Below are 19788 nucleotides of genomic sequence, written 5' to 3' on the forward strand. Positions count from 1 at the left end.
TGCTCTCTCTTTCTCTCAATAAATAAATAAAATCTTTTTTATTAAGAAGAGATGAGGGACGCCTGGGTGGCTCGGTGGTTTAGCGCCTGCCTTCAGCCCAGGGCGTGATCCTGGGATCAAGTCCCATATCGGGCTCCCTCCATGGGGCCTGATTCTCCTTCTGCCTGCGTCTCTGCCTCTCTCTCTCTCTGTCATGAATAAATAAATAAAATCTTATAAAAAAAGAAGAGATGGTTTCACACACGCCCTATTGAAATTTCACCTGATGTATGGCTCTGAGCCCCTTTATACAGAAGGCTGCTGCTGCTCATCACAATCCAAAATCACTAAAAATTAATGCCCTGCCACCACCAAACAAGAGCAGAAGGAAAAGGGGAAAAAACTGTCTTTAAGAAGTGCAATGGAATTGGGGAGAAAGCCCAATTTTAGAAAATTTTAGGAGAAAGAACAAAACCGTGTTGGGAGAATAAAATCAGGGTTGCCAGATTTAGAAAAACAAAAAGCCACACAGACAAATAATCTATACAGGACAGCCAGGGAAACTTGAATTGCAGATCATCAACAAATAGGTTTTTAAAGTAGAACTATGCTCCGGGGCAGCCCGGGTGGCTCAGCGGTTTAGCGCCGCCTTCAGCCCAGTGCATGATCCTGGAGACCTGGGATCGAGTCCCACATCGGGCTCCCTGCATGGAGCCTGCTTCTCCCTCCGCCTGTGTCTCTGCCTCTCTCTCTCTCTCTCTCTCTCTCTCTCTCTCTGTGTGTCCTTCATGAATAAATAAATAGAATCTTTAAAAAAATAAAATAGAACTATGTTCCATATAGTACATAGGACATTCTTGTACTAAAAATATATTTGTTGTTTATCTGAGATTCAACTTCCCTGGGGCACCCTGTATTTTACCTGGCAACCCTAGATGCAAGGGAAGGAAGAGGGAGATAAAATCACAGGGGACACAAAAAATGTCTTTTCACTGCAAGCAACCAGCTCAAAGCCAGATTCTCTGACAAGTACTTACCACCAGAAAATGTTCTCTGTCCTAAATGAGGGAAAGAACTTTCCACAAGGTATTGGTTTGATTTTGCAGTGAAGAAAGGATTAGACTTTTCTTGAGTGTCTTGCTAGGGGTCCAGAGTTTAATACAAATCTTGTCACATTTGCTATTTCCCAGAGAGCTGAATGACAGAATAGGATAACCTAGGATGATGGTGTGTGGGGCCATAGGTAGGAAGGGCAAGGTACTTCCTCTGAAAGACCCAGTGCCTGGTAGTGACTTATCTTGTCAGTTTTCATCTGAAGAAATTTTGATGGGTATAAATAGGGGTTGCCATTAAATGTACTGCATCAGTACTTGCGGCGGGGGGAAAACAAATTCCTGAACACTCTGCCCTCCCTATTCATCAAAGCAAAATAGCCCAAGATTCGCTCAAGGTGAATGAGGGCAGTTGTTCTGGAAGAGTTGGCCTTGTCACACAATTTCTGATTTGCTTTGAAGCCCTTCAGTTAAACCCTCCTAATTCTGAGTCAATGGAAGGGATAATCAGGCTTGATCAATGAAAGTTCTCAGGCTCATTGTTTAAAAGAAATAATTTTTAAAATTGTAAGTATTTAATAAGGATTAAATAATCAACAAGATGACTCTAAACTGAAGTTTTGCAAGGCCCATTTTAATGACTTGTTTTTAAATCAGAAGTATAGTTGCATGTAGTTAAAGGCAAATGTCCTTTAAACAGTTTGTTACTAGACATAGGTAAACTTGATGTTTTGTGATCTTTTTTATACCATTAATTGCTTTGTAAGCTTTTCTTTCATAGTGTTTGAAGTAAACTTTGGCCTAGCTCAGGTCGAATTATCACAAAACTTTAAAACAGTGAAGACTGAATTTATTACTTGGAAGCTGTATCTGTGACTGTTATCAACTGGATATGTAGAATCTTGGTTGATACTTTTTATGGCTTTATGAAACTGTCAATAGCCCTGGCACGTATGTATGTCCTTGGACAGTTTCCTTAGGTGTCTACAGCTCAGCGTCCTCATCTACAAAATGAGGGGGTGGACCAGATGATCTCTAGCCTCCAAGCTCTAAAACATCATGACTAGTTGATCACTCAAAGTGTGTCCATTTCAGGGATCAGTGACTTAGAACAACTTACCTAGACTTTCCTTGGTAGTGATGTTTATGATTTTAACAAATAAAGGTAAGAAGAGTATAGAAAAAGTGTTTTCAATTGCTTCTTGTCCCCTTGGAAATCTTTCATGGACAAATAATCAGAAGTTGGGGGGAAAACCAGAATACCCAGAAAGCAATAATGTCTAGAAGAGACCACGGATTGAAGAACTGAGATGATTACTGCAAGGGGAGTAGATGCCATGAGAGAAAAACATGCCTGTCTTTGCTTCCTCAAAACACCAGATTGAGCCTGCTGGGAACAAGAGATTCACTCCTCGTTAGGACACTGAGTGCTGCCAGAAGCAACATCTTCTGTTTGATTCCCGTAACAGTCAGGAAAAGCATGTAATGGAAGCTGTAGCACAAGACAAGACTATACCTGGGGCCGAGTGTTTCCACCCACCCCAACTCTGAGGTGAACAGTCTGTAGGTAGCACCTTGAGGATCAGGCTCTCTCATCTCCAGAGTCTCCATACTCATTAAGTCAAGTATTTAAGATGCAAATTATTTGGATCATGAAACTTCTTGCTTCCACACTCATTGCCAAATATTTGTGCACTTTCTGAACATTGTTGTACAAATTATAAATGTATCTAAAAATGTTCAACCATAGCTTCTTGCTAAGACTCTCCCACGTGAGACAGCTTGTGACCAGCCCCTCAGCCAGCTTCTTGAGAAAGCAGACAGCTTGGAAAGGAAACTTGCAGCTGGGAGGGTAGACTCTGGCATTAAACAAGGCAAGGTCACTTCACCTGCTTTACCAGCTTCATTCCTTCCCTGCACCATGGCTCTGCCTTCCTCACCAGGGGGACAGAAATCTGGAAGGATATTCTAAGTGCCCCTGAGGACTGTGTATATGTGGACACTATAGAGTACATGTGCATACTCGAGGACAGACTAATCAAAGTTAATTTACAAGGGGATCTAGGAGAAAGAGAGTTGTAATGTGGTCAGTATCGTGATATGTATACGGTGTATATGGTGTGTGATATTTTGTAGCAAAGTTCAGAATTTGTTCCAGAAAACTTGGCAGAAATTTTACCCTCTAAGGCATAGGAGGTGTGGGAAGCTGAAGAATGCCCTCCTCCAAAGCTGTCCACCTATTTATCCCCAGAATCTGTGTATATGTTACTTTACATGGTTAAAGGGACTTTGCAGATATGAGCTGCAAAGCTAAGGGTCTTGAGACAGGGAGATGATTCTGGATAATCTGGATGGGCCCAATGTCATTACAAAGGTTCTTATAGGAGGGAAGCCTCTAGAAGGCAGAAAATGTACAGACATAGATTCTCCTTTGGAGCTTCCAGAAAGAATGCAGCCCTGCTGACTCCTTGATTTTAGGACTGCTGACCTCCAGAACTGTAAGAGAATACATTTTGTGCTGTTTTAAGCCACTAAGTTTATGGCAATTTGTTATAGCAGCAATAGGAAAGTAATGTAGGAGGATTCAACAGGGTGTTTTCAATTCATCAAGAATGGTTTGGGGAGAATGTAGGGGTAATGGCAGGTAGGAATGTTCAGAAAGTCAGTTACTATACAGGGGTTTCTTGGGAGCCTGCTGTCAGCTAGGAACTGAGACCTCAGTTGTTGACAAATAGACATGGGCTCTGCCAATATGGAACTGAGGAAGACTGGCATTAAACCAAAAATTGCTATTAATTAACTTCAAGTATGCAGTGTGCTATGAAGTACTTCACAGTGCTCTGAGAATGATTAAAAGGAGATCTACTCCTTCTGGATGGTCAGAGGTTTTCCTGAGGATGTGATGTTTAAGGCAGACTCTAGGATGAGCAGGAGTTAGCTGTCTCAGGTCAGTGGGGGCAGAAGGGGCCTTCCAGACAGACAGAAAAGCTTTTCCAAGAGCTGTAGGCAGGCAAAGTGCTGTGTTTTAAGAAGTTAAAGTAAATCCAGTATCATTGGTGCCAACAGAATAAGAGCTAGTGATGTGCAAGAGGAGATGGATGACTAGGGCCTAGGTTAGGCAGGGCCTTCCAGGCTATTGAAGGACAGTGGTATGTCCACATTTATACTTTCAAAGATCACTTAGGCTATAGTAGATGAAAGAATGGATTGGGGGGCAAGAGAAGATACCAATAGACAAGCTATGAGGACACTGCAACAGCCCAGGTGAGAAGTAATGGTAGCCCTGGCCAGGATGGTGGCAGCTGGGATAAAGAGAAACAGAAGGGTTCAAGAGATAAATATATAGGACAGAGAATCAAAGGCTTAATGATTGAGGGAGTGTGAGAGGTGACAGAGAGGGAAATGTTAAGGATGATGGCCAGAGGGACATCTGGGTGGCTCAGTGGTTGAGCATCTGCCTCCGGCTCAGGGTGTGATCCCAGAGTCCCAGGATCAAGTCCGACATCAGGCTCCTTGCACAAAGCCTGCTTCTCCTCCCTCTGCCTATGTCTCTGCTTCTCTCTCTGTGTCTCTCATGAATAAATAAAATCTTTTTTTTTTTTTTTTTAAAAAAAAAGGATGATGCTTAGGGCAGCCCGGGTGGCTCAGCACTTTAGTGCCACCTGCGGCCCAGGGCCTGATCTTGGAGACCTGGGATCGAGTCCCACGTCGGGCTCCCTGCATGGAGCCTGCTTCTCCCTCTGCCTGTGTCTCTGTCTCTGTCTGTCTGTCTGCCTGTCTCTCTCTGTCTCATGAATAAATAAATAAAATATTTAAAAAAGTAAAAAATAAAAAGGATGATGCCTAGATTTATAGATTAAGCAACCCTGTCAACAGAACTTCCATTTTCCAAAGAAGGGAACAATGCTGGAAGAGAAGAATTTTGGTGGGAAGATGGTGAGTATGACTTTGGCCATCTATAACTTGAAGGGGTCACTGAGGCATTCAGGTGGAAATGTCAAGTAGGCATTTGCACACGCAGGGGCAGGAGATTTAAATGAGGAGTCAGAATTTCAAAGGTAAGAGAAGCCCTCGTGATAGTGGAGGTTGCCTAGGAAGGGAGAAGCTGGTAAGAGGAGGGCGTAGGAATCTCAAAGGAAGCAGAGGAGCAGAGGTCAGAGGAAAAGACCTGGGAGTGACTAGAAAACCAAGAGAAAAACAAGGAGGGTGTAGAGCTACTGAACTGAAAGGAAAAGAGAGTTTTTCAAAAAAGAGGGAGTGGCTGGAAGGTCGAGAAAAATAAGGACTAGAAAGTATTCCTTGGAAATGAAGATCATTGGTGACCTCAGCATGAATTGGGTGTGATGGAGGAAAGGGGACAGAACCTAGGAACTGTCATCTCTTCTAAGTGCTTCTGGCAGATGCTAGTGAGAACAATGTTTTCAGGAAAAGATAGGAACTAGTGAGACGTCCGGAGGCAAACTGTTGCTGGGGGTGGCTGAATTATGTGCACCACTGCCACCACCACTGTGCATGTGCACCAGTACCTTGCCTGCTCAGAAAAACACATGTAGGTGATGGACAGGACTCCAGACTGCTAGGGCCTTAACCACAACTTGTTCACCTGTCCCCTTTGGCCAGAGTCACCCCATCACTCCCTCTTTCTCTTAGCTCTCTGGTCTTTGCTTGTAGCCTTTTGTGTCTTCATTCTTGGTTATTCTGAGACTGGACCCATGAACTCACTGCTCTCATTCTTTCTTCCTTTCGTTCTCCTGGCGTTGGAGAGATTTTGTGTCTCCAGGGAGTCTGAATGAATTGACATTTCAGAGCAATTGTTTTTCATCCAGTGTGTATGTAGTGATTCTTTGTGGAACATGGCCAGTCCTATGAGCAGACAAAGAAAAATAGCATATTAGGTAAGTGACTTCATGGAGAAGTGTGAGGGGAGGATACCAGTCCCCTCCTTTGTGAGAAGGCAGGAAGGCTATTGGAAGAGCCAAAGAGTTGATCCGGGTTGAGGGTTCAAAAAATAGTAAGAGAAAATGTTCCTCTATTTTTTTTATTGTCTACTGAAATCCAGCTTACATGTAATTCATATGGAATTCCTTGACCGTGACTATGAGGTGCATAGAGGAGTCCAACCTCCTCCACTTTTATGAGGCAACAGAGCATAACAATGGGAACAGGTGTTCCTTGGGTTATGCTGCCAAATAAAACTGAGTACTCAAGACCAAAGTGACTTTGCTCTGAAACCAGAGCAACAACAGGAATCCTGAGAAGGAAGACACACACACACACACACACACACACACACACACACACTCTCTGAAAGAATGAGGCCATTTTGAGAGAAAGGAATAAAAGAAGAAAAGGGTTATATCAGGAGAAACAAAATACAGCTCTGACTCATGCAGTAAGCTTGAATGATGAAAAAAATAATTGGAGAATAATATCAGAGTTCTGAACTTGGCTTTGAACATGAATATAGCTTTTACTCGTACATTTGGGGGCAGTTATTCCCCTCCTTCACTGTTTCCTTCATCCTTCAGGTTAGGAAATTATTCCCTTGAGTGAAACAAAATTATATTCTCTTGTTTTCTGGGAAAGTGCGTGTGCTAACTCTTCCTTCAGGATCCGTTGAATAAGTTAGTAGCTGATGAAAGAAAGCAGCAGGTGACTACATTGGCATTGATAAATAATTGAGTATTGTAGTTAGGGTTCTTCTCAGAGACTCATGATCTTTTTTTTTCTAGAGATCAGCTGAAGTCCAGCCCTCTCACTTTACATATGAGGAACGGGGTGTGAAAGGATGAAGCAGTTTTCCCAAATCCACAGAGCTACCAAGCAGCAGATCTGGTCCTAAAACTTCGGGATCAGGTGTCTACTGGGCTATGCTGTCCTACTCAAATGTATTAAAACAGCCGCAGCACCCATAAGTGAAAGCTTTCTCGGTTCAGGAGGGTATCATCTCCAGTTCTCACAACAAATCTTTAAAGGAGGCTTTATCACTCCTGTTTCCTGGGTCAGAAAACCAAAGCTCAGAGAGGTTAGCTAACTCACCTAAGACCACACTGTCAGTAGAACTGTCTAATCTTGCCGCATGACCAAGTGTGGATTACCAGTACCTAGGGCTGATCCTTCACCTCAGTGGGGACAGGTGATAGCTGGTCTGGTGTCACAAGGAATGCCCAAAGGGCCACACAACCAAAATTATTGACCCAGTTCCTTGGCTATGGTGCTTAAAGGTTGAACTTCGAGTCACTGCTAGGAAGGAACAGAGTCTTGAGGGAATGGGACGCTGAGGAGTTATGTTTTCTTGGGAAAGGAAACTATGTGGAGCGGGATGCCTGGGTGGCTCAGCAGTTGAGCACCTGCCTTTGCCCTAGGGAGTGATCCCAGAGTCCTGGGATCGAGTCCCACATCGGGTCCCTGCAAGGAGCCTGCTTCTCCCTTTGCTTATGTCTCTGCCTCTCTCTGTGCCTCTCATGAATAAATAAATAAAATCTTAAAAAAAAGAAGCTATGTGGAGCAAAGGGGAACTTTTCAGGCTGAGTAGGATGATACTTGTCAAGTGGAGACAGGGGAGGGGAAGGGTTCTCTGGAGAGAGAACAGATATTGCCCAGCTCTGAAAGGTATTTGGAATGAGGCTGTATCTTTGAGTCCCTAATTGGGCTGGAGTATTTATGGAACTTTTTTTTAAAAAATATTTTATTTATTTATTCATGAGAGACAGAGAGAGGCATAGACATAGGCAGAGGGAGAAGTAGGCTCTCTGCAGGAGCCCGATGTGGGACTCGATCCCGGACCCCAGGATCACGCTCTGGGTCAAAGGCAGACGCTCAACCGCTGAGCCACCTAGGTGTCCCTATTTATGGAACTTGATAGCATGCATTTATAGAACCTGATGGATATGCTGTGACTGTACTATTTTCAAAGAGGGTCCATCATTATATAGAACTGAATTGATTGTAATCCTGGGCTGCAAATACAGAGGTTCATGCACGGCTCTCTCTTTACATAAATACATAAATAGGAACACTCATGAATCCAACATCCAAACCAAAACTAGAGCAGTCAATGAAGCTGTTTGACAATACCAGGTTTTGAAAAGGAGTATATAGGTTGATGGAACATCTTATTCATCCCTAGGAGTATAAATTAGTTGAATCAATTTGCATTGTTTTGTAGTGTTAAAGATTCTCTTGGAATCTGTAAACCCGTCCAAAAAAAAAAAAAAATTCACAGCAGCACTGTTTATTTGTAAATCATGGAGCTAAGTAGTGAATTTATCTTCCTGTTACATTTGAAAGTATCAACAAATACAGGAATCTTCCTTTTTTGAGTGGGGAAAGGCTAGCTCTTCTAACGGCACCTGCTCACAACCTCCTTCCATGTTACTGTTAGACAAAAAAGAAAGGCAATTCTTTATCACTTGTCACTAGTCATGTGTTTGTTGAATTGGCATCTCGGACTAGGGAGGTATAGTCATATTTTTAAATGAGGCTTGTCTGTGCAAAGCAATTTGAGTTTTATTTTTTTAATTTTTTGCTGTAACTTATTTTTTAAATTATATATATATGTATATATATATTGAAGTTCAATTTGCCAACATATAGTATAACACCCAGTGCTCATTCTGTCAAGTGCCCTCCTCAGTGCCTGTCACCTAGTCACCCCATCCCCCCACCTGCCTCCCCTTCCACTTCCCTTGTTCATTTCCTAGAGTTAGGAGTCAATTTGAGTTTTAGAGAACTCATCTGCTTGCATTTGTTTGGCATTGCTTCCTCTTCTTGTATAGGTCTTCAAGTCATGGCAGAGACAAAAGCTTTGGCAACTGAATAACACCCTGAACAATAATCCACTGTTGGGTTTCCTGGCTCTATCATACATCAGTGGACAGTCATGGGCAAGTTCCTGAACTTCTCCGAGCCTCAGGCTTTCTTATCTCTAAGTGGGTAAGTTCATGTGTGCCTTGGGGGACTGCTATAAGGATTAAAGGAAGGAACTGCGCGTAACTAGCTAGGGAACAGAGAAGCCCAGCAGCAAATTTTAGTTACCATTTCTTTCTTTTTTAAAAAGATTTTATTTATTTATTCATAAGAAACACACAGAGAGAGGCAGAGACATAGGCAGAGGGAGAAGCAGGCTCTCTGTGGGGAGCCTGATGCAGTACTCTATCCCAGAACCCCCGAGATCACACGACCTGAGCCAAAGGCAGACGCTCAACCACTGAGCCACCCAGGTGTTCCACAAACGTTAGGTACCTTTTCTATAGAAACAGGAGGATAGGGCAGCCTGAGTGGCTCAGTGGTTTAGTACCGCCTTTGGCCCAGGGCGTGATCCTGGGGACCCAAGATCAAGTCCCACATTGGGCTCCCTGCATGGAGCTTGCTTCTCCTTCTGCCTGTGTCTCTGCCTCTCTCTCTCTCTGTGACTCTCATGAATAAAATAAATAAAATCTTAAAAAAAAAAAGAAACAGGAGGATAAGGGACACCCTGCAATATATCTAGCACAGCACTTATCTCATTGAAATTTAACAGGAGCCCCAAGTGCGAGGCACAGATGTAATTTAACATTTTCTATAAGCCACACTTAAAAGTGAACAAACAAAAAAACCAAATGAATTTTAATAATATATATGATTTAGCCAGTTTAACTGATACATCTAACATGCTATTTCAACATGTAATCAATATAAAAATTATTGATGAGATAGTTTGTATTATTTTCCTTTTTCTGGCATACTGAGTTTTCAAAATCCCCTGTGAATTTTACACTTACAACAATCTCGGTTTGGATCTGTACATTTCAAGGACTCAAGAGCTCCATTTGGCTAGTGGTGCTGAATTGGGCATGCAGCTTTAGCCCTTCTAAGGAGATTGATTCTCTTTAGATTTTGAAATCTGGCCTTTTCAATTCTATTCTAGTACACATTCCAAACAGTGGGAGGTGATTGACCCCATTCCTTTTTCTTTTTAATATTGCTAATTTAGAGTTGCCTCATAGATGGGTCACGGGTCAGATTATCCTAGAGCAGGGGCCTCCAATCTTTTTGGGAGAAACGACTGTTTTTTCTTTTCCTCAAAGCTTTTAAACCTCCAGAAAATTAGGATAATTGGAGGGAGGGGAAGGTGAAAACAGTTGGGGCTGACAATAAAACACCTTCTGGAGAAAAGTCCTTCCTGGAAGCTACCCAAGCCTTCTCGATGGAAGGAAGTCTTGGTGACTTCAGAACTGACTCAAGTTGGCTGTTGGGTTCACAATGGGTGGTTGTGATGGTCGGTGCTGGGGGTAGGCTGCACCCCTGCCAACAGCTTGGATGGATGAGGGCTGTACTCAACTTACTGATGTGAGAAACGCCAAGTTTTCCAGATAATAGGTGGCACCTTAGATGTCAGAGTCCACTGCAAATAATGGTTCATGCTCAGTTAATTATGGGCACTAAGTAAATATTAATAGAAACTGATAAGATCATGATTTGGATGAAAACAGAAGAGCAGTAGATTCTGACAGGTTGCTGTATAATTAACTTTCATCTTTTGGGGTAAAGGAGAACTGAATAAGGCCATTCAGTTCAGTTACCTAGTCTGGCATCATATTTTTGGATCATATTCCCACCCAGAAACTCCCAGGGATATCCTAAATGTCAACCTAACCATGGTAATCACTCAAAACACTCTGTAGTAGTTCTTATTGGCATTTTGCTGATTCCTTCCAGACTTTTTCCATGAAGTTTTTGTGATCTCTTCGTAGCTGAGCTCAAATTTAATACATTATTTTGTATCTTGCTTTTACCCACTTAAAATATTTGCATTTTCCATGTTCTCATATAGATTTCACACAACACATTTTTAATGACAGTCTAATGGCCCACTGAGTGCTTGTGCCATAATTTACTTAACCATTTTCCATTACTGTCTTTTCCTTCTGATTATTATAGGATGTAATTTTGTTTCATAACTTGCACACAGGAAACATTACCTTTATTTTTTTTAATAAAATTAAACCTGCATTTGAATTCCTATGTGCATGGTGGGCAACACACCCAAAAGCAGCCATCAATGGGGAACTAGTTGCATGTGTATATGCAGGGTATCTGGACAACGCTTAGTGTGATGGCTCAGATACTTTTGACCCTAAGCAACACAGATCTACTCAACCTGGCCTAAACCATAAAGGAGATGTACTGGCCTGTATAACTGGGGGTTCAGAGGAAGCTTCGGGATTGGTTTGATTTAGTCACCTGAACATCATCAAGGACCCTGTTTCTTCTCATTTCTGCTCTCTACAAAGTCAGCTTCACCCTGGTCACGAGATGGTTGTCAGCTGATGCCACATGCTTGCGTGCATGCACTCAGAGATGGGGAGAAGGTAGAAAGAGAAGAGAGATTCTTCCAGAAACTTCCTCCCAATAGCAAGTATGTTTCTTTCACAGAAGCCTCCAGGAAATACTCCTCCTTTCTTATTGGCCTAAATTGGGTCATGTGCCCATCCCTGAATGAAGAGCTTATGGCCAGTGGCCATAATTTTTAGATTGAGCCATGTATTTCATTACTACAAGGGTGCCTGGGTGACTCAGTCAGTTAAGCATCTGCTTTTGGTCTCAGGGTCCTGGGATCAAGCCCTGCATCAGGCTCCCTCCTCAGTGGGGAGCCTACTTGTCCCTATCCCTCTACTGCTCCCCCTGCTTATACTCACTCATGTTCTCTCTCTCTCTCTCTCTCAAATAAATAAATAAAATCATAGACAAACAAACAAACCCAAAACATTACTGCAAAGGAGGCTCTTACCCGCACCCACCCCCAGCACGAATTCACTGCACGGGCAGTAAACAAAAGTGGGTGGTAGTTACCCAGAGAAGGGAGAATGCATTTATAGAGATTACCAAAATGTCTCATATCTTCCAAATTCTGTTTTCAGTCCTGCTATACAATAACAGCTAATGAACACCCTTAGGCACAGCAGCCCAAAGCCCAGACCTAAAGTCTCCATTGTCTTACAGGTCAGAGAAGATCAGCTACCTCTTTCACCTGCCCCTCCAAGAGGTGCAAGAACAAAACACAGATTTAATTTCTCCATAAATTATCCTGCCACACCATTCCTGTGCTTAAAATCTTTTCTGACCTCTTTTTTTGGGGGAAGAGAAAGACTACCAGTAGTATGATGAAAACCCTCCTTTGTTAGAAACAAAAGGACCAGGATAAATGGAGTTGAAGAGGATTTGCATCATCTAAAGTAGCTTGTCAAAAAAATCATGAATCTGGGCACTTGGAAAAATAGAGCTACTGCTTCAAATCACACACATATTTGATTAAAGATATAAGTTTAATAAAACTTTATTAAGTAAACCTTTCTTCTCTAGTTTACTCATCTTCACACTCTTAACTTCCTACTCTTCAAATCTAAAGGTGGGTTGGTGGATGTTGGACATAATCAAAATTTCCTTCAATAGGTTAATGAGTAAATAAATTGTGCTCCCTCCAGACAATGGAATATATTATTCACACCTAAAAAGAAATGAGCTATCAAGCCACAAAAAGACATGGTTGAACTTTAAGTGCATATTACTAAGTAAAAGAAGCCATTCTGAAAAGGCTATATGATTTCAACTGTATGACATTCGGGGAAAGGTAAAATTATAGAGACAGTAAAAAGATCAACACTTGCCAGGGGTTGGCAGGGAGGGATATATAGGTGGAGCACGCAGAACTTTTAGGGCAGGGATGCCTGGGTGGCTCAGTGGTTGAGCGTGTCTGCTCAGGGTGTGATCCTGGAGTCCTGGGATTGAGTCCTGCATCAGGCTCCCCGCAAAGAGCCTACTTCTCCCTCTGCCTATGTTTCTGCCTCTCTGTGTGTCTCTCATGAATAAATAAATAAAATCTTTAAAAAAGAAAAGAACTTTTGGGGCAGTGATTGGGCCAAACGCATAGAATGTACAGCCCCAGGAGTGAAGGGTAAACTGCGGACTTTGGTTCATAATGATGTGTCGATGTGGGCTCACTGATGGTAGCAAATGTGCCAGTCTGGTGCGGGATGGCGATGGTGGGGGAGGCCGTGTGTGTGTGTGTGTGTGTGTGTGTGTGTGTGTGTGTGTGTATAGGGGGGGGGTGGGAAAGGCAGAGGGTATGTGGGAACTCCCAGTAGTTTCCACTCAATTCTTCTATGCACCTAAAAATGCTTTAAAAAAATAATAACGTCTGGGGACGCCTGGGTGGCTCAGTGGTTGAGTGCCTGCCTTTGACTCAGGGTGTGATCCCAGATTCCCAGGATCGAGTCCTGCATTGGGCTTCCTGTAGGGAGCCTGCTTCTCCCTCTGCCTATGTCTCTTCCTCTCTCTCTCTCTCTGTGTCTCTCGTGAATAAATAAACAAAATCTTTAAAAAAAAATAAAGTCTGTTTTGGGGCACCTGGGTGGATCAGTTGGTTAAGCATCCAACTCTTGGTTTCAGTTCAGGTCATGTTCTCAGGGTCATGGGTTTGAGCTCCCTGTCAAGCTCCATACTCAGCGGGATATCTGCTGGAGATTCTTTTCCTTTCCCTCTCCCTCTGCCCCTTCTCCCCACTCACATGAGTGCTCTCTCTCTCTCTAATAAATAAATTTTTAAAAATATTTTTTAAAAAATTAAAAATAGGGCAGCCCCTGTGGCTCAGTGGTTTAGCGCCACCTGCAGCCTGGGGTGTGATCCTGGAGAACCCGGATCGAGTCCCAGGTCAGGCTCCCTGCATGGAGCCTGCTCCTCCCTCTGCCTCTCTCTCTCTCTCTCTGTGTGTCTCTATGAATAAATAAATTTTAAAAAAAATTAAAAATAAATAGGAGTGCCTGGGTGGCTCAGCGGTTGAGTGCCTGCCTTCAGCCCAGGGCGTGATCCTGGAGTTCCAGGATCAAGTCCCACATCGGGCTCCTGCATGGAGCCTGTGTCTCTCTCTGCCTATGTCTCTGCCTCTCTCTCTGTGTGTCTCTCATGAATAAATAAATAAAATCTTAAAAAATTAAAAATAAATAATTAAGTCTATTTTAAAGATACAGGCTGATATCAAAGAACATGGAATTGAGAGTCAGGAGACCTGGAGTCAAATTTGGACTGCCATGTACAAGCTGTGTAATCTTAAAATCTTTTAATCTTTCTATTTCTTAGTTCACTCACCTCTAAAATGAAGATATGATTCCTCCATCAAACCTACGTAAAGAGACAAACATAGGTCCTTTCACAGAGCACATAGCAGGTGCTTTTAAAATATGTCAATTGAGAGTAAAGAGAAAAGGAGGAAAACAGGAAGACGGGGAGTTCATAGCCAAGTCAAGTGCTGGTGGAGGCATTTTTTAAAACAAGATCCACCTGCTAGTGATTGATGGTGAGATAATCAGTGGTTATTTTTTCCCCTCATCTATTCCACTTCACTTTGGCTTTTGGTTTTATCAAATTATGATTTAATAAAATGTCCATTATCGCTTGAATTATTCAGAATACTACCCTTTGTTCCCCGTTGAGAGCCGACGGGAAGGAATGTGATTTGGGTAGTTTTGTTGTTCCTATTGTTGGTTTTCATTTATTTAAAAAATATTTGTTGTGGACCTAGTAAGTGGTACTGCTGCTAGACATGGTAGCCAAGCAGTGGATAGGCTAGACTTGGGCTCAGCCATCACAGGTCTTGTGTCTAGGGCGGAAGACAGACATTCATGAAATTCTTTTTTTTTAAAGATTTTATTTATATATTCATAGACACACACAGAGATAGGCAGAGACACAGGGAGAGGGAGAAGCAGGCTCCATGCAGGGAGCCCGATGTGGGACTCGATCCCAGGTCTCCAGGACCACACCCCAGGCTGCAGGCGGCGCCACACCGCTCTGCCACCAGGGCTGCCCCATTCATGAAATTCTAATGGTGTTTTGAGTGTTACAGTGAGAAGTACAGAGAATCAAGAAACAGTACAGCAGGGGGAACAAACTGCCTTCCTGGTCAGGGAAGACCTCCTTTGTCTTCTAAGTGCTGCTGCTGCTGCTGAGTTCTGAGGCATTAGCCGGAAGGAACAGGGAGCTGGGTAGGAGTGCTGCATAGGGTAGGAGGGCAGTTCCAGCACTTGAGCATGAGTCAGAATCACCTGCGAGGCATGCAGATGAGTTAACTATTACTGCATAACATAGATCCAGAAAGTAAGCAGCTGGAAACAACAAACATTTATTACAGCAAACTGTGAGAATTTCTGTGGGTCAGAAGTCCAGGAGCCACTTAGCTGAGTGGTTGTGGCTCAGAGCCTCTTACCAGGTTACAAGTCCAAGTGCGGGGGGCGGGCGGGGGGAAGCATCTGCTCTCAGGCTCACTCCTGTGGGCTTCTCCACAGGGCTGCCTCGCAGCAGGGCAGGGGGCTTCTGAGAGAGAGACAGAGAGGAAGGGAGAGAGAGAAACCCCAAGAAGGAAGTCAGTCTTTTTTTTTTTTATGTTCACTTTATTATTTTTTTGTAATACATGTTCTTTAAATGTTCAGTAGTTATTCTATGGTTATAAAATATTTTTATTGATATCTTATATATTTTCTTTGAATATACTTTATTTTACATTTTGTAACCAAAAGGTACTGCTTTCTCCTACCGAGATATAATTGACATATAATATTGTATATGTTTAAGATCGCCAACATATTGATTTGGTATATGTATATATTGCCAGATGATTGCTACAATAAATTTAGTTCACACCCATCAACACCCATAGTTACATTTTTTCCCCTTTTCCATAGGGACTTTAAACAACTCTTAACAACTTTTAAAAATCCTAGTTATAAGATAAAATAAGTTCTGGGTATACAACGTACAACATGATGACCGTAGTTAATACTGTATTGTATAATTGGCTTTATTTTTTTTTCAAACAGTTTTAGATTTACAGCAAAATAGAGAAGACAGTACACAAAGCTCCCATATGCCCTATACTCCATTTCCCTACTATCAATATCTTGCATTATATGGTACATTTCTTAACATTTGTGAATAAACGTTGATTTACTATTATTAAACACATTTGCTCCAAAGTTAATCTTTTATTCAGAATTCTGTAATTTTTATTTAATGTCCTTTTATCTGTTCCAGAATCCCATCCAGGATAGCATGTTATATTTAGTTGTCATGCCTCCTTTGGCTCCTCTTGGTGGTCACGGTTTCTCCGATGTTCCTTGTTTTTAATGACCTTGATAGTTTTGAGGAGTACTGGTCTGGTATTTTTAAGAGTGAAATTATTTTATAACCTAATCTTTGAAGTGAGATCTTATTGCTTCTAGCCATTCTATATTTGTTGGAAGTGAATTCTAAATCAAGCGTACGTTCAAAAGGAGAAGAATCAAACTCCATCTCTTGGGGAGAGAAATATCAAAGAATTCGTGGCCATATTTTTAAAACCCTCAAAACTTGTTAAGGCACAGATTTCCAGGCCCTACCCCCAGAGTTTATCATTCAGTTGGTCAGGGTGGGGTCCAAGAGTTTGTATTTCTAATAAGTTCTCAGGTGATGTTCCTACTGGTGGTCCAAGGATCTTGCTTGAAGAGTCACTGGAAGCCAGCAAACCTTGGTGTGTACAAAGAACTGAAAAAGTTCATCAAGATCTACTTATTTCTTTGAAGATCCTTCTCTTATAACTATAATCAGCACTGAAATCAACTCACTGGATTAGCTTCTGGATTTTGCCAGTTACCATAAGACTATTTGCTTAAACAATATGTATTGTTGTATGAAAGAGGTAGAACAATATTTTATGTTTCTATTAGACATGATTTATTTCATTTGATTGTCACAAATGCCAGGGAGAGAAATCAGGTATCTCCATCCAACATAAGAAGTAACTGGGACAGAGTAAGGCTAAGTGACTTGTTGAAGGCCACACAGCCAGTTGATAGAACAAAGCTTAGGGGACTGGGTCATTTGAGCCCTGGACCAGTGCAATTTTATATTACACCAGACTCTCTCATATTGTGTCCCAACTTCTAGGACCTTGCCACCTTTTGGAGAAGCATCAATAAAACTAGTCATATGATAGTTGAAGTAATCAAATCAACAGAATACGCAGATTTTGTTCACTGGAAAAGGGAGGAATGAAACAAGTGATGTGCAAGCTAGAAAGATCAGCAGCAATCTTCTGCTGCTTAGGTTGGGAAAATCTTCCTTTTTTTTTTTTTAAATCTTCCTGTTTACTGACTACAACTACTGCCACCAAGTACACTCTGCTTCCGGATAGCACTGTAAAAGTCACTGGAAGAATCACAGGCCACAGATTCTCTTTTTGTCTGCCCATGCACACCAACAGGATTGCTTAGCTCTGCTGGCCAAGTACCCAGCTAAAAGAGGTTGTCAGTATATCTCTTTTAGGCTTTGGTTAGAATGGAAAGGACATGGTAGTCTATGTGCCATAGCACCACCAAGATGACCAAGATGTATTTGAAAATGTAGAAGTATGGTCAGACCACTGGATGCCTTTGAGTGTATGTATTACTTTTCTTTAGATTCAGAATAAAGATGTAACTAGTAAACAAAGAATTGGGTGTGTAAGTACCCAATGAAGTCACAAATGTTAAGTAGCTACCCACCGATAATTTTATTTAATGAGAAAACCAGCCTAATTAGATCAAAACAGTGGTCTCCAGTGACATTTTTATCTTTCCTTAGAGAATATTCTACTTTTCCTTTTATTTGATGTTTACACGTTGCCAAAAATAAAGCAAGTTTTGGTGAAAATGGTTAAAGTAAGCAGTACTTCATGCATCCCCATTAGGAAATAATGAGTTCAAGGTCAATGGTATGCAGAGAAAAAAAATACCCGACACCTGGTGTAAGCATAGACTCATGTCCAAATGTAGTGGTGCTGCTGGTGGTGAAGCCTCAAAGAGTCAGGAAGCTGTCCTACGGTGGTGGTGGTGGTGGTGGTGATGGTGATGGTGATGGTGATGGTGATGGTGATGGTGATGGTGAGTGAGGGGGTATGAAAGCTAATAACAATGACCTTAAATTTGAGCCTTTCCAACGATAGTGGTGGTATGAAACAGTGACCTCACGATTAACCCTGCCCATTGGTGTGAGGGGGAGTATGGGGGAGGGAGGGCACGAAACCGAGTGTTAGTGATGTTAGAATTGATACTGTCCAACGGTGGTTGTGGTGGCCCAAAACAGCCAATGACTTAATTAATCTTGTCCAAAGGTGGTGGCCTCAGGTGGGAAGGTAGTGGTGGAGGGTTGGTGAGGAGGAGGAGCGGAAGGCCACGAAACAGTGAGTGACCTAACAATTCTGTCCAAAGGTGTTCAAAGGAGTGAGCAGGTCGGGGTAGGGAGGTAGGGGTGGAGGAGGTGCGGTGGGCTGAAACACAGTCGGTGACGTTACAATTAAGCCTGTGCAATGGGTGGGGGGCAGGCGTGAACCAGAAGCACACTGCCATGTCATTCTGCCGAAGGGAAGTGGTGTGGTGGTGGGCATGAAACAGCCACTAAAGTGGTAAAAACAACATGAAAATCAAAATGTAAAGATGCAATGAGTCCTCCGGCGCCGCAGCCGGCCATCCAGGGAGGGCCTCCCGGAAGAGGCGCCTGCAGCTGAGAGGGGCCTTGAACAAGGCGTAGGACTGGACTCCGGCCGTGGGCTCGGGGCCTCGTCGCAGTTCCACTGCCCCTTTGCCACCTTTCGGCCGCAAAGGACTTAGCCGGGGGCGGGCCGCGGGGCTGCCGCACTCGCCGGGCGGGGCTCAGCCCCAGGAGCGAAGGAAGGTGGCGCCGGCGTCCGGGCGAACTCGAGCAGAAGAAAGCGGGGGCGGCGGCGGCGAATCAGCGGCCGGCGCGTGCGACCGCGCGCCCCCCGTGCCCCCCGCGCCCTCCGTGCGCCGCGTACGTGCGGCGGCCGACTCCGCCCCCGTGGGCGGGGCCTGGGGAAGCCGCGGGCGGCCGGCCGCGGCCCCGGAGCTGCTGCTGCTGCTGCGGCGGCTGCACCCTCGGCGCCAAGGCCGAGGCGGAGGCCGGGGCGCGCGCCTGGCTGACGTGCCCGACCCGCGCGGCTCGGCTGCGCCGTCTCCAGCGGCTGCCCGGGCGTCTCGGCTGCTCTGTGCACGACCTCGGCGAGGATGCGGCTTTTCCGGTGGCTGCTGAAGCAGCCGGTGCCTAAGCAGATCGAACGCTACTCGCGTTTCTCGCCGTCGCCACTGTCCATCAAGCAGTTCCTGGACTTCGGTGAGTGCGGGACCGGGCCCCCCACGGTCGCCACGGTCCTCACAGCCGCGGGACGCCGGGCTGCTGCCTTTCAGGCCCGCCGCCGCCACCGCGGGTCTCCGCAGCTCTGGGCAAAGTCCGTGGGAACCGCGGGCGGGGCTCTGGGATGCCCGGGGGCTCCCCAGGGGACTCGGATTTCGGGGCGCGGGGGGGGCAGGGCCTGGCACCCGCACACCGTCCAGGGCTTTACCTGGAAACACAGAAACCGCGTCCGAGGACCTTCATCCAGGCAGGACTCCCCGAACCTGCTCTGGTAGCTTCGAATCTACTTGACACAGACCTCCCCGTCCTTAAAACTTAGTAGCGGAGTGCGGGTGGCTTTTTAATGGTTTTATTTGTAGATTCTTTTTTTTTTAGTTGTTGTTGTTGGGTAAGAACTGTTTAGAAACACCTTGAGGTCGAATAAATTATGCAATAACATTTTGTTCCTCTTTTGCCCTAAGGTGCTCCCGTGTGCCTGGAGCGGTGGGACTCCAAGTGTTGTCCTTTCCGTGTAATGTTAAAGCAGTTAGAGGCCTGAGCTGCAAACGCCTTAGATGCT

General features: G+C 43.9%; 1 protein-coding gene and 1 long non-coding RNA gene across 3 annotated transcripts in view; both read left to right on the forward strand.

Moving 5' to 3' along the window:
* LOC119868414 overlaps positions 1–12306 on the forward strand; it is a 73418-nt gene extending 61112 nt beyond the window's left edge. The window contains exons 2-3 of the long non-coding RNA XR_005386194.1: positions 8810–8966; positions 12015–12306. This is a non-coding gene — a long non-coding RNA (uncharacterized LOC119868414). The remainder of the gene's footprint in view (positions 1–8809; positions 8967–12014) is intronic.
* A 6612-nt stretch (positions 12307–18918) lies between these two features.
* Positions 18919–19788, forward strand: part of PDK3 (pyruvate dehydrogenase kinase 3) — a 74298-nt gene continuing 73428 nt past the window's right edge. For both annotated transcript variants that reach the window (XM_038587102.1, XM_038587103.1), the window contains exon 1: positions 18919–19208. In XM_038587102.1, the coding sequence (XP_038443030.1) occupies positions 19103–19208 (106 nt within the window). In that variant the 5' untranslated portion in view covers positions 18919–19102. The remainder of the gene's footprint in view (positions 19209–19788) is intronic.

The sequence above is a fragment of the Canis lupus genome, chromosome X (assembly GCF_011100685.1).
Source record: "Canis lupus familiaris isolate Mischka breed German Shepherd chromosome X, alternate assembly UU_Cfam_GSD_1.0, whole genome shotgun sequence".
In the NCBI taxonomy this organism is placed as follows: Eukaryota; Metazoa; Chordata; class Mammalia; order Carnivora; family Canidae; genus Canis; species Canis lupus.